The sequence below is a fragment of the Mobula birostris genome, chromosome 12 (assembly GCF_030028105.1).
Source record: "Mobula birostris isolate sMobBir1 chromosome 12, sMobBir1.hap1, whole genome shotgun sequence".
NCBI lineage: Eukaryota > Metazoa > Chordata > Chondrichthyes > Myliobatiformes > Myliobatidae > Mobula > Mobula birostris.
Window position 1 is genome coordinate 68013573 of NC_092381.1, and position 14503 is coordinate 68028075.

At 41.0% G+C, this 14503-nt stretch overlaps 1 protein-coding gene across 2 annotated transcripts in view; it reads right to left on the reverse strand.

Moving 5' to 3' along the window:
• The window catches only part of hmcn1 (hemicentin 1), a 514861-nt gene that overhangs the window by 355742 nt on the left and 144616 nt on the right, over positions 1-14503 (reverse strand). For both annotated transcript variants that reach the window (XM_072273998.1, XM_072273996.1), the window contains exons 7-10: positions 7681-7801; positions 7105-7368; positions 4369-4513; positions 2522-2643 (exon numbers count right to left, since the gene is read on the reverse strand). In XM_072273998.1, coding sequence (XP_072130099.1) covers positions 2522-2643; positions 4369-4513; positions 7105-7368; positions 7681-7801 — 652 coding nt within the window. The remainder of the gene's footprint in view (positions 1-2521; positions 2644-4368; positions 4514-7104; positions 7369-7680; positions 7802-14503) is intronic.

Genomic DNA, 14503 nt, shown 5'->3' on the forward strand with positions numbered 1-14503 from the left:
ACACGAAGGAATTCTGGGTTACTACAACCCCAATACTAGAACGATAGAACCATAGAACACTACAGCAAACAGGCCATTCGGCCATTCTAGTCTGTGCCAAAACTTTATTCCGCTAGTCCCGTTGACCTGAACCCAGTCCATAACCGTCCAGACCTCTTCCATCCACTTACCTATCCAATTTATTCTTAAAACTTAAGAGTGAGCCCACATTTACCACGTCAGATGGCAGCTCGTTCTACACTCCCACCACTCTCTGAGTGAAGAAGTTCCCCCTAATGTTCCCCCTAAACCTTTCCCCTTTCACCGTAAAGCCATGCTCCTCCCGTATTTATCCCTCCTATCCGTGGAAAGAGCCTATTCACATTTACTCTGTCTATACCCCTCATAATTTTGTAAACCTCTATCAAATCTCCCCCATTCTTCTATGCTCCAAGGAATAAAGTCCTAACCTGTTCCATCTTTTCCTGTAACTCAACTCCTGAAGACCCGGTAATATCCTAGTAAATCTTCTCTGCACTCTTTCAATCTTACTGATATCCTTCCTATAGTTAGGTGACCAGAACTGTACACAATATTCCAAATTTGGCTCAACAATGTCTTATACAACCTCCCCATAACATCCCAACTCCTATACTCAATACTTTGATTTATGAATGCCAGGATGCCAAAAGCTTTCTTTACAACCCTGTCTACCTGTGACACCACTTCCAAGGAATTATGTATCTGAACTCCCAGATCTCTTTGCCCCTCCGCACTCCTCAGTGCCCTGCCATTTACTAGGTATGTCCTACCTTGATTTGTCCTTCCAAAATGCAACACCTCACACTTGTCTGCATTAAATTCCATCTGCCACTTTCTGCACCCATCCAGTTGGTTCAGGTCCCTCGGCAAGCTTTGAAAGCCTTTCTCGCTGTCCACAACGCCTCCAATCTTAGTGTCATCAGCAAACTTGCTGATCCAATTTACCACACTTCTAGGCTGAACACTCCTGAATTTTCCTAGTGTTTAAGCTTGATCACAGAATCCTCTGGCAATTAACGTTTAGTGTTTCCAGCTATGACATCTATACAAAGATATTTTAATGGTTTTTGAGGAAACCTATTCCTAATAATGAACGTGTTTGCCTCTTGTCCATTGCACTACGGAATTAGTTGATAATGATTATTGAATACCAATACATTTGCCATTTGAAAGATTACAATAAAATCATATGTGGCATTGATCTAAAACCCAAAAGCACGTGTTCTGTTTTAAGTAAGGGATAAAGAGTATCATTCCCATGCGATTATTATTTTATTATTCTGTAAAGGTACTTATAAAAACTCACTAGAGTTTGCGATAGAGTGAGAAAGCATTGTGAAATGCCATCCACACTGGCATCTCCTTATCCCAAATGTAACCACCAGCTATAGAAATTCAGCAAGGATTTGTAATCTGGTGCAGCCTGGAGACACAATGCAGGATAGTTTTCAGTGCCATTCTAAGGTGGGATGATTGGTGAGATTTCATTTATCTGGATCCGTGAAGACTAAAGATGCTTCTAGACAGCGAACACTGATACATGAGCACTGAGTGCCCACTTCCCTCTGCAGAAACTTCCTGACCTGCTGAGTTCCTCCAGAATGTGGCATCTGCGGTGTCTTGTGTCTCCATAACATATATAGAGTCACAGGGCCGAAGATGGACTCGGCTCCTCCAGTAACAACTTGAATTTATAGTTAATTCTTCCCCTTATCCCTTATCTTCAGTTAGCAACTGAAAACTGGTTTTAAACCTTAAACATAATATTCAACTTGGAAGGTGTCCTTTGAAAATCACGTTTAACTGCTGAGCAAGAAGAAGCAATGTACTAGAAGTTGCCAAGCAGTAATGTGGGATTCTTAAAATGCAGTAACTCGATTCAGAGCCTTATTAGCAATGGCTGAAACACATGAAAGATAAAAAGCAAATGGGTCAAGCAATGAAGGGCAGTTATGGGAGGTTCCACAGAATGGGATATGGGAAACAATGACCTTTCCTCACAGGCTGTCCTGTCAGACATTTGGACCACAGCAGGATTAGCACAATGCTTTGGTTAAAATCTACCTGGTAGTGGGGGTGAGGGGGTGGAAAATGTCCCAGTCACAGGACCAGAACCTGACTGCATGAGCATAAACAGCTCCTATCAAGCTATCGAGGTGTATTTGGTTAACAGCCTGCCATGAATGGTTAAGATGGCAGTCAGTATGGCACAGCCCTGTTCCCTGTTCTGCTGGGATGGGATGGATTAAAATTATTTCCTACTACCTTGGTAATAACATTGAAACCTGACATGACTGCCATTATCAATTAGTGAAAATGGTGAAGATAGGCAATTTAACATGATTATATCTGTTAAAAACCATTCGAGAAAAATCCTGAGAAGGATCAAATCAGCAAAAACCATCTTGTTGTTAAAATGGTGCAGAACACCGAATACATCTCTGTACAAGTACCATGGTCACAAACTGGAGATACAGGACACATTTGACTGGGTTCTTACCTGACACATCTAGGAAGGTTTGGGCACGCCCAGTTCCAGCACTGCTGATTGCTATGCATTCATAAATACCTTCGTGCACTGCAGAAACACGAAGGATTTCAAAGCTTGCAGAGGCGGATTCCCTTTGAGAGTGGAAATAAAGATAAGACCAATAGAAATGTCATCACAAAATAAACAGTTTGAAAAGGTGAAGTATATCGCTAATCTGACAAATCTACAATAACTAAGGGAATTAAATGCTACTAATTGTGTGAATTTAAACATTATGTTTTTGCATTGACGTTTACATAAGTAATATACTTAGTATTCTGAGAAACATGATCTCTCAGTGATTGTCAGGTATCTTCTCCTTCTCTCAGTTTGAAAAGAGCCACATTAACAAGGCTGAGTGCCTCTCCACAGGATGAAACTATTGTACTTGTGGATTTGTCAGGTCTGTTCTCCTGGTTTAAGTACAGAATCACTCACAAATTTGGAATTGGCTTGATTTAGAAAAAGAACACTTATATGCTGGCTTATGTTCTCAGCGGATGAAGGCACCAAAATACCTGAATTGGAAAGATCACATTGCGATTTGGGTTCCTGCTCTATGTGAATTGGCTGCTTTGTTTTCAGGGATACAACAGTAACTACTCTACTGAAATATTTCCTAAGTGCAGTGGAACACCACGAATGCCAACTTGGTTTTCTTTTTTTCTGGGTTGCTATGATGTATATTTTTGAGTTAAACAAAAAAAAGAACATTCTGAACCCTAGCAATGACATCCCTGATTGTAGGCAATACACAGCTAAAATACAAATGAATGAAGCTTATCAGTAGAGCCAGTATTTGTCTGTTAAATACAGTGGCACAGTCTCTGAGCCAATAACCAGCTAATAGATTGTTGTAACCACATTTTATTTTTAATAATGGTGACCTATCACTTGGAAATCAGACTCCTTTTCAGATCTGCCAAGTGACAAGAACATAATTGCCCATTTTACTTCACAAATTATTTAATCCAAACTTAAAGTCTATTCCTCTGCTGATCACCAAAATGCAAATCACTAATGGCAGCAGGTCCAAGTCTGGCTCATCCTGCCAACTACCGTAGTGGTTACGTCACTGAACTCTCTATCTAAACACAAAGCTGTGAAATTCAATTCCACCGTGGCAATTGGAGAATAGAAATTCACAGAATTAAATATATCTGCATTTAACAAGCTGCCGTCTGTAGTGGTAACCACAAAGGTGATGGGTTTTCATAAAAACTTATTTGGCACACCGATGCATTTCAAGGTGAAAAGTTTGTCATCTTTACCAGATCCGGCTAATCCATAGTGCGCAGAAAAGCATCACTGAACACACAACATGTTGATCCTTTTAGTGGATGGGCTACAGCGGCAGAAGACCATGAACATACACTCAGTGGCCACTTTATTAGCTACAGGAAGTACCTAATAGAGTGGCCACAGAGAGCATATTGAAATATCTATATATTCTAATCTATATTTCAATCATCTCTATACATTCAAGTTAAGGTGGCCAATTTCCAAAACAGTTAGATGTTGTGAATCAATTCAATTACCTGGTGGTTTAATGAACTGCAAACGATCAGATTTCCTGTTGGTGTAACAGTGATATTACATTGGAAATAAGAGTACAATCAATTGCAAGTTTTCCACTTTGAGTATCATTTCTGTTTCCTGTCCCTACTGGGTACACCGCTGTATCTGATATCTCAGAACACTTTATGCAGTTAAGGGGAGAAGTATGCCTGAGAACAAGTGGCAGTAGGAGGTAAGGGACTGACAGTGGTAGTAGGAAGCATGATAAATGATGTTAAAATTTATCCTTTTATACATACTTGTAAAACTGGTCTGTTCCAAGTTTTGAACCAGCTCTGCTGAAACGCAGTGTGAAGGGGATGAGGCTCTCCACGGTACATGAGATGTAGCCCGGCTGCATGTAGTAACCTGGAGTCTGTGCCGGCATTGTAACCTTTGGAGCACCTATGGAAATATGACAAGCTCTGTAATTTTTCTAGTTAAATCTATGGAGGGAGTCAGCACGTATTTGGCACCAAATTAAATCATAAAGCTCAAGTCATGTTTCACGGAAAATCTTTTACTGTGATACCACGTGTGACAAAGCAGCATAATTCGCTCTAAACCAGGGGTAACCAACCTGGGGTCCATGGACTCTTCAGTTAATGGTAGGCGTCCATGGCATAAAAATGGTTAGGAACTCCTGGGTTAGCCTAATTTGTTTCATAAAAGCAACTACAACACTGTTTGGTAGAGGTAAAACAAAGCTGGTGTATTTGCCTTTGCCTCACAATATTCCAACCCAGCTGCCAGCTGCAAAATAGTGCCAATAGCAAGCACAAGTGACTGCATATTTCAGATGAGCAAACTGTATATGTGGAGATTTTCCAGGAGCAGTACTCCTGCCTTGGTAGCTGTGTTACTGGCTGTCAAGTGTGAAACTAGTGGACTGCAAATTGAGTCCAATGGGGTACCATGAACTTCCACAGATTTCTCAACTGTGCCTTTGAGCACGTCTGTAACTATCTGAGAGCGTATTTATTAAATACTTTAAAAAATATTGCGGGGGGATGCTGGAGGAAACATAATGGCTCAGTGGTCTAAGCCAGAGATCTTTGGCCAATGAAAGATCTGCCACAATTAAAGTGTTGCATTGTTGGCCAGCACAGCCCTTATGTCAACAGCCAGCAAATAAAGTTGATAAACAACACCTGAACATTCCTACATCTACTGTATAGTTGTTTTCCCAACTGTAAACATTGGGTCTGGATTCATCAAGAAACATCTGCATTCCAACCCATGTGAACAAACTCAAAACACTCACTAATGCCTGTAAATTTAAGTATCTACACAACCAGAGCGCATTAAATAATAACAATGCAGGACAGTACATGGAGGATGAGACTGGGTATTTATTGGAGTTTTAAAAGGATGCTAATTCACTGCCAAAGATCGCAGTTAATATGGTTCACTGAGAATTTCTGATATGTGCGTTTCTGTTCTGTCCGTTACTTTGTGGACAGGTTCGTCCTAACTTCAATTTCCCAGTAATGAAAGTAAAGGTCCCCTCACATGAAGCACTATTGCAACCACTGTTCAAAATACTTCCGAATTCCCTTATTTTCTAAATCAAGGAGGTTATAAGTTGAAAGATTATCAACTGTGCACATATAACATATAAAAAATAAAATGTTTGAAATGACAATGAGAAAATAATAGAAATACCTAAAGCTTAAGTTTTCAATCAGGAACTCTTTCTAAGGACAGTTTTGATCTAGATGAGAAAGCCTAATTGGCCAATTATTAACTCAGCTTGAGAGAGTCTATTCTCCAATACGTCAGCTTGACTCCAAAAATAATTGTTGTTTTCCTGAAGCTGATGAAGCCATTTCATTTTATTTGACAACTCCTTTTAAGTGTAATGTATACTGTGATCCTTGTGGATACTGTTAAACTTAACACTGCTAGAAGTATCAATAGTACAGAACCTTTCCAGTGAAATGTAAGCATCATTTGAAATTGTAAAATGACACGGTGGGAATACTAGAGCATGTAAGCACCAGGCTCAATCTCTACAGCGTGTGTAAGGTGTCCCTTGTTGCAGAAAATCTGATTTAAATGTTGCTGATAATCAACAACTACCCTGGTTCTCCCAGGCAGCAGGTCTCAAGATTGCTCCAAGTGATTACAGGTAATCTGAGAACACAATGGTAATTTCATCCAACAAATCTACCTAAACCTTTTTGATTAAAAGGCATATAGCTGTTATCACGACTACATCCATGGAGTAACAATGTGTTCGCAGTGGTACAATGCTATGGAATTTTATGTTTCCTGGAAGATTGCTTGCAGTGGTCCATCACTGGCTCTGATGAGGTCACCACACTACATTAATCACCTGGAATTTCCTTTGCTCAAAAATGCTGTAACAGTTGGAGTATTTCCCCCCTTTTCAGTAAATAAGCACATAATGTGATGAAATTAAAGTGGAAATGATTATTTGTACATGAGATATTCGCTCAATCTGACATGTAAGCATTTCAGCAAAGATTACTTCCAGCATACTTCAAAGAGCCAGAGTTTAGCATTGATTTAACTGATGCAGAAACCTATTTTAAGGAGGAATGTGAAATGCAGGTCCTCGAATGACTCAGTTGATAAAAATCTTTGGTGATTTCCGCCAAATCCCACTTTGCATAGAGAGCTTTCATCACCAATAGAGAGGCATGAGTAAACTAAGGGAGAAAGCTGGCAAGGTTACATTGCAAATCCTGTTTAGCATCCAATAGCCGTTCTCTTCTGAATAGGACCGAGCACAGATATACTACTGATGTTTTTATAAGAAATATTACATCAGCAGTGTCTGTTGCTATGGCATCTGTAAAATGAATGTAAAATGAAGATGCTTATGTTAATTAAACCATTTTTCTACTGTTAAGCAATCCATGTTAAGCACAAGAAAATAATTTTATATGGAAATGGTAGTATGTTCATTACTAATACAGTAGCAGGATTATTGTAAAGACTACCTGATGATTCAGGACTTTAGGTCTCACCTGGAACAATGTTGGAATATGACACACTGGATACTCGCTGGAAGAGGTACTCTTTGCTGTCGTATCCAGTAATTTTCAAGAAAAAAGCTTCATCGGGTGGAATAAATTCGGTGACATTCAGGATGCTGTAAGGCTTTCGATCAGGGTAATACCTGATCGGAAGAGTCTTCAACGAAACACCTGAGGTGCCGAGGAGTTCCACACGATCTACTCTAGCAGGAGGGGCGAGTCCACTTGTATTCAGTAGTAAGTATGTTGGGATACCTGTGAGTATAAAAAATATGGGATGCATAATCAAGATGAAATAGTTCAGAGGTATAACATAATAGCAAAATACTACCATATGAAATAACCTGAAAAAGCATCGTCTCGTCATCTGCTTCAAAGGTGGGATACATACTAAATACTGAATCAGACTTGGATAAAGCACTGCCAAACATCACGGCTCAGAACACGTGAGGTCGTAAATGGTCACTTCATGCTCTAACTTCCAATTATGTGCATTGCCTGTGCCATTATTAAGTCCAGTCATGAACGCGCCGTCAGTGGTTCAAAACAACTTCAGGGAAGACTGACCTTGCACAGGTCTGTTGCCAATTTTCTTAAAGTTCATTGTTCGTTTTTGTGAAAATCCAGCTCGAAAGTCAATGGTACTGAGGCCTGTGATTCGAACTGAATGTCTCCCAGCACTTGCAGTCTGCAGAGAAAAGAAAACACAGGATATCTACATCTGGCAATAAACAAGACCAAATACCACTATACTGCATGTCTGATAAGACAAAGAATTGTACCCTAGACCAAAGCCCTTGGTTTTGCAGAGTAACAGTGTTTGGATTTGTTTAAGGTTGTGTTATTGTCACTGCCCCCACCAGTTTTGGTTACCAGTAGTTGTAAAACGCAAGCAGCCGTATTGAACTCTCTATGAAGCACAAATTTAGCAGCACTCTCTGCAGTTCCATTACTCTTTATAAATAATCAGCCAACTCGATTCTAACAGTATCCCACTGGTTGGGTTGGGTTATTACCCCAAAAGGCCAACTACAATATTAGTAGACTACACTGTCTACTTTCTCTGTGCCTCGCATAATATTCTGAAGGAGAGATAGTTGGTGTGAAATTATTTCCATTAACACTACACAGGTATCAAGATATCAAAAAGAGGGGAAGGAAAATCTGCTTTGCTGTTGCTGCTTGTACGCCTTCTTTTAGCCTGGCTCAGTACTTGCCCCTTGCACGCCACTCTACAACAGGCGTAATTGCAGATGATGTACTGCCAGATTACAATCATTCATCTAACGAACATAACTTGCAGCAGAATTGAATCACTACACAAATTAACTTCGTGTTTCATTCGACACCACTGCCATATCAGGACATCTTTGAAAGTGACAGTTGGATTCAATTGAAAGAGCCTTAATCGCGGGGGTTTTCTAGAACACAGAACAACACAGCACAGGAACGGGTCCTTCAGCTCACAATGTTGTGCTGAACTAATTAAATTGGTAATCAAATGGCCAACTAAACTAATCTCTTCTGTCTACACAATGTCCACATCCTTCCATTTTCCTCACATTCATATGCCTACTATCTAAACGTCTCTTGAAAGTGTTTAAAATTTCTGTCCTTACCATCACCCCAGGCAGCAGATTCCCCAGGCAGTGCATTCCAGGCACCCACCACTCTTTGTGTGAAAAAACTTGCCCCTCACATCTCATTTGAGATTAACCCCTTCGATATTAGACATTTCAACCCTTGGAAAAAGACACTGTCTACTCTCTCTGTGCCTCTCATAATATTGTAAACCTCTTTCAGATCTCCCTTCAGCCTCTGCTGCTCCAGAGAAAACAACCCAAGTTCATCCCAACCTCTCATTATAGTACATGCCCTCTAATCCAGGCAATATCCTGGTAAATCTTTCCTGCATCCTCTCCTAAACCTCGACATCCTTCCTCTAGTGCGGTGATCAGAACTGTATGCAATACTCCGGATGTGGCCTGACTAGTGTTTTAAAAAGCTGCAGCATTTTGCACATTTTGGCTTTTATGTCTCTTATGGCCAGAAAGATGCCTTTGCTTAAATGGAAAGATGTGGCCCCTCCAATTCACGCCCAATGGTTACATGATGTGATGTCATGTTTAAATTTAGAGAAGATTCTATGTTCAATCTTTGAATCTAATCAAGATTTTCAAATATTGTGGGGACCCTTTCTGAATTATTTTCAAAACCTTTGATTTGCTGTTAAATCACAGATGATGACCAACAATCTTTTTTCTTTTTTTTCTATTAATCAGCTTCGGTCTTGGTAGTGGGTTAGATTTTTTTTAATATAAAAATTATTATTTTTCAATGTTACGAACTAATTGATTTGTACTCAATGCCTCAACTATTAAAGCCAAATATGCCATATGCTTTCTTAACGATCCTATCAACCTGTGTAGCCACTTCTCATTTGGCCAGTTCAACACCTTCTTCCATTTCTTTGCCTGTAGCAACTTCATTCTCCACCCATAGCGGCTTCATTCTCTGCAGCTGATCTATATCCGATTATATTCTTTGCCTGTCTTCTATTCTATCCGCAACACCACCAATCTTCATAACATCCACAAGCTCTATCTTCATCAATCACCCTTGTCAACTCATCAAAAAACTCAATCAAGTTAGTAAGTCACTCCTTCCTCCTACAAAGCCATGCTGGCTCTCCCTAATTAGGCAATGTTTTCTCAAATGCTAATAAATCCCATCCCTAAGAATTCTCTCCAGAACTTCGCTTCTATGGATGTGAGACTCACTGGTTTATAGATTCCAGGATTATCCCTGTATCACTTCTTGAATAATGGAACATTGTTCTATATTTTATTTTATAAAGTGATATAACAGTAGTAACATGCCACACATAGCTTTCTCTCTGCATCTGCACTGTTTAGCAAATCATTTGCTGTTAATTTTTCAGTAACTGACATTTTCAAGGCTGTTTTTAAATGTCATTCGTCCTAATATCTATCTGTTCATTACATCTGGTTGCATCTGGCATAAGATTTGTGTTAAGTAAAACAAATAATGTTTGCCTGTGCTGCAGTGTCCCAGTAGTTGTTATGTATCTTCATCATTATAAATACTGACAGCTATAAAGTTCATTCTGAGTACATTGCCATTAAAACTCACTGTTGGTGAAGGGAATGGTGTGAAACTATGCCAAACTAAATTCAGACCACTCAACTCTTAAGAACGCAACAGAGAGGAGAAATAAGCATTTTCACAAATTTGCACAAAACTTACCAATGTTATTGAGAAATTGATTCAACATGGGTGTCATATTAAATTATCTTACATGGTTAATTAAATCATTACTACTGTCAGCATCTAGATAGGACCAAGCATTTCCAGTAGACCTTTGTTACCAATGTAACTAATTTTTAAATTCATAGGTCTTTTATTCAATAATCTATCCACAAGACCATAAGACATAGGAGCAGAATTAGGCCATTTGGCCCATCGAGTCTGCTCTACCATTCAATCATGGCTGATTCGTTTTTTCTCCCCCTCTGCCCCATTTCCCGGCCATCTCCCTATAACCTTTGATGCCATGTCCAATCAAGTATCCATCGATCACAGCCTTAAATACGCCCAATGACCTGGCCTCCACAGCTGCATGGGACAACAAATTCCACAAATTCACAACCCACTGGCTAAAAAAATTCTCTGCATCTCTGTTGTGAAAGGACGTCCCTCTATCCTGAGGCTGTGCCCACTTGTCCTAGACTCTCCCACCATGGGAAACATCCTTTCCACATCTACTCTGTCTAGGCCTTTCAAAATTCAAAAGGTTTCAATGAGATCCCCCCCCCCTCATCCTTCTAAATTCCAGCGAGTGAGTACAAACCCAGAGCCATCAAACGTTCCTCGTATAGTAACCCTTCCATTCCTGGAATCATCCTTATGAACCTCCTCTGGACCCTCTCCAATGCCAGCACATCTTTTCTAAGATGAGAGACCCAAAACTGTTTACAATATTCAAGGTGAGGCCTCATCAGTGCCTTATAAATCATCACATCCCTGCTCTTGCATTCTAGACCTCTTGAAATGAATGCTAAAATTGCATTTGCCTTCCTCACCACCGACTCAACTTGCAAGTTAACCTTTAGGGTGTTCTGTACAAGGACTCCCAAGTCTTTTTGCATCTCAGATTGTTGAATTTTCTCTCCCATTTAGAAACTAGTCCGCACATTCATTTCTACTACCAAAGTGCGTGACCACGTATTTTCCAACATTATATTTCATTTGCCACTTTCTTGCCCATTCTCCTAATCTGTCTAAGTCCTTCTGCATCCTACCTGTTTCCTCAACACTACCTGCCCTTCCACCAATCTTCCTACCATCTGCAAACTTGGCAACAAAGCCACCTATTTCATCACCTAAACCATTTATATACAGCATAAAAAGAAGCGGTCCCAACACCGAACACTGCGGAACACCACTAGTCACTGGCAGCCAACCAGACAAGGATCTTTTTATTCCCACTTGCTGCCTCCTTCCAATCAGCCAATGCTCTAACCATGTTAGTAACTTTCCTGTAATACCATGGGCTCTTAACTTGGTAAGCAGCCTCATGTGTGGCAGCTTGTCAAAGGCCTTCTGCAAGTCCAAATATACAACATCCACTGCATTCCCTATATCTATCCTACTTGTAATCTCCTCAAAGGATTCCAACAGATTCGACAGGCAGGATTTTCCCTGTAGGAAACCATGCTGACTTTGTTCTATCTTGCCGTGTGTCACCGAGTACTCCATCACCTCATCCTTAACAATTGACTCGAACATCTTCCCAACCACTGAGGTCAGGCTAACTGGTCTATAATTTTCTTTCTGCTGCCTCCCTCTTTTCTTAAAGAGTGGAGTGACATTTGCAATTTTCCAGTCCTCTGGCGCCATGCCAGAGTCCAATGATTTTTAAGAGATCATTGCTAATGCCGCCACAGTCTCTAACATCTTTCAGAACCCTAGGGTGCAGTTCATCTGGTCCAGGTGATGGATGTACCTTTAGGTCTTTCAGCTTTTTGAACACCTTCTCCCTCGTAATAGTAACGGCACCCACTTCTCTTCCTTCCCACACTACAATATCTGGCAAACTGCCAGTGTCTTCCACAATGAAGACTGATGCAAAATACTCATTAAGTTCATCTGCCATCTCCTTGTCCCCCTTTATTATTTCTCCTGCCTCATTCTCTCGCGGTCCTATATCCATTCTCATCTCTCTTTTATTTTTTACATACTTGAAAAAACTTTTACTATCCACTTTGATATTATTTGCCAGCTTGCTTTCATATTTCATCTTTTCCCTTCTAATGATTCTTTTAATTTCCTTCTGAAGGTTTTTAAAAACTTCCCAATCCTCTACCTTCCCACTAATATTTGCTTTGTTGTATGCCCTTTCTTTTGTTTTTACATTAACTTTGACTTCCCTTGTCAGCCACGGTTGTGCTATTTTTCCACATGAGTATTTCTTCATTTTTGGAATACACATGTCCTGCACCTTCCTCATTTTTCCTAGAAATGCACGCCATTGCTGCTCTTCCGTCATCCCTGCCAGCAGCTCCTTCCAATTTACTTTGGCCAACTCCTCTCTCATACCACTGTAATTTCCCTTATTCCACTGAAATACTGCTACACCAGACTTTACTTTCTCCCTGTCAAATTTCAAGTTGAACTCAATCATATTGTGACCACTGGTTCCTAAGGGTTCTTTTACCTTGAGCTCCCTAATCACTTCTGGTTCATTACATTAACACCCAATCCAGTATAGCTGATCCCCAAGCAATCACTTTTGCCATGATTGCTAGGCATCTTGGGGAACAAACATGCCAAAATTGCTATACTACAACATGCCCTCTACCTACTGCCACCCCTACCTGACAAGTACATTAATTGCTTCTATGCGGCCCCCTCATACAGAGGACATATAGATGCATTCATCAGTTTGGAACTCGCGGGTCAGGAAGAGAGATTTTAGGAAAGGAGAATTAGTGGGCTTTTCTGTTTTTCCGGTAGTCCAATCAAATCAGGAGTGGCAGAGGAGGCAAGTCACAGACTGGGGAGAGAGATTTTATAAGGAGTGTTCACGGGCTGTCAGCTTTTTTCTGGCAGGATAATCAAATTGCTATTCACTAGCAAGAGCAAATAGAAGTAAGACAGGCCATTGTTGGAGTAGCCATTGGGTGAGTGGACCAGTGTTACAGTAGGGAGGTTTTGGCGAATACAGACTTGAGCAAGGTAAGTATCTGATAAGTTTCTTCATTCGTCATCTGTTAGTGCACAGTTAGAGTAGTGAGAATGGCTCCAGGGCCATGTTGTGCTCTTTGTGTGGGATGTGAGAATCCTGGGAGACCCCAAACCTCCCAGATAACCATATCTGCACCAGGCGCACCAAGCCCTAGTTCCTTAGAGAACGTGTTAAGGATCTGAACTGAGAGCTCGATGACCTTCAGCTCATATAGGAAACTGAGGATATGATAGATGGAAACCACGGGGAGCTAGTCACCCCTAAGTTGCAGGAAGCAGGTACCTGAGTGCCTTAAGAGAGGGAAAGGAAATGGGCAGTCAGCCCTGTGGCCGTTCCCTTCAATAATAACTATACCATTTTGGATACTGTTGAGGGGGATGACCTATCGGGGGAGCCATAGCAACCAGGTCTCCGGCACGGCATCTGGCACCATGCCTCAGGAGGGAAGGGGGGAGAAGAGGACTGCAGGAGTGATGGGGGATTCCACAGCTGACATGAGATTCTGTGGACACAATAGAGACACCTGGCTGGTACGTTTCCTTCCAGGTGCCAGAGTTAGGAACACCGCGGATCAGGTCCATGCCATTCTAAAGGGGAAGGACGGGCAGCCAGAAATCTGGGTATTGACATTGAGGGGGTTCTGAAGAGAGAACATAGGGAGCTAGGTAGGAAGCTGAAAAGCAGAACCTCCAGGGTAGTAATCTTTGGATTGCTGCCTGGGCCATGTGCCAGAGAGGGTAAGAATAGGATGATGTGGCAGATAAATGTGTGGCTGAGGAACTGGTGCTGGGGACAGGGTTTCAGATTTCAGATTTCTGCATCATTGGGATCTTTTCTGGGAAGTTATGACCTGCACAAAAGGGATGGATTACATCTGAACTCGAGGGAGGGGCCCAAATCCTTGCAGGCAGGTTTGCTAAAACTGTTGTAAACTAATTTGGCATGGGGACGAGAAACTGAGTAGTAGGAATGAGAATGGGCCAGTTATACAAGCACAGGCAGTGTGTAGCGAGACTATTAGGAAGGACAGGCAGATGATCAGGCAAAATTCCAATCAGTGGGATGAGTTGCAGTGTAACATGAGAGCAAAATCAAAAAGGATGATGAATACAGGACTGAGGG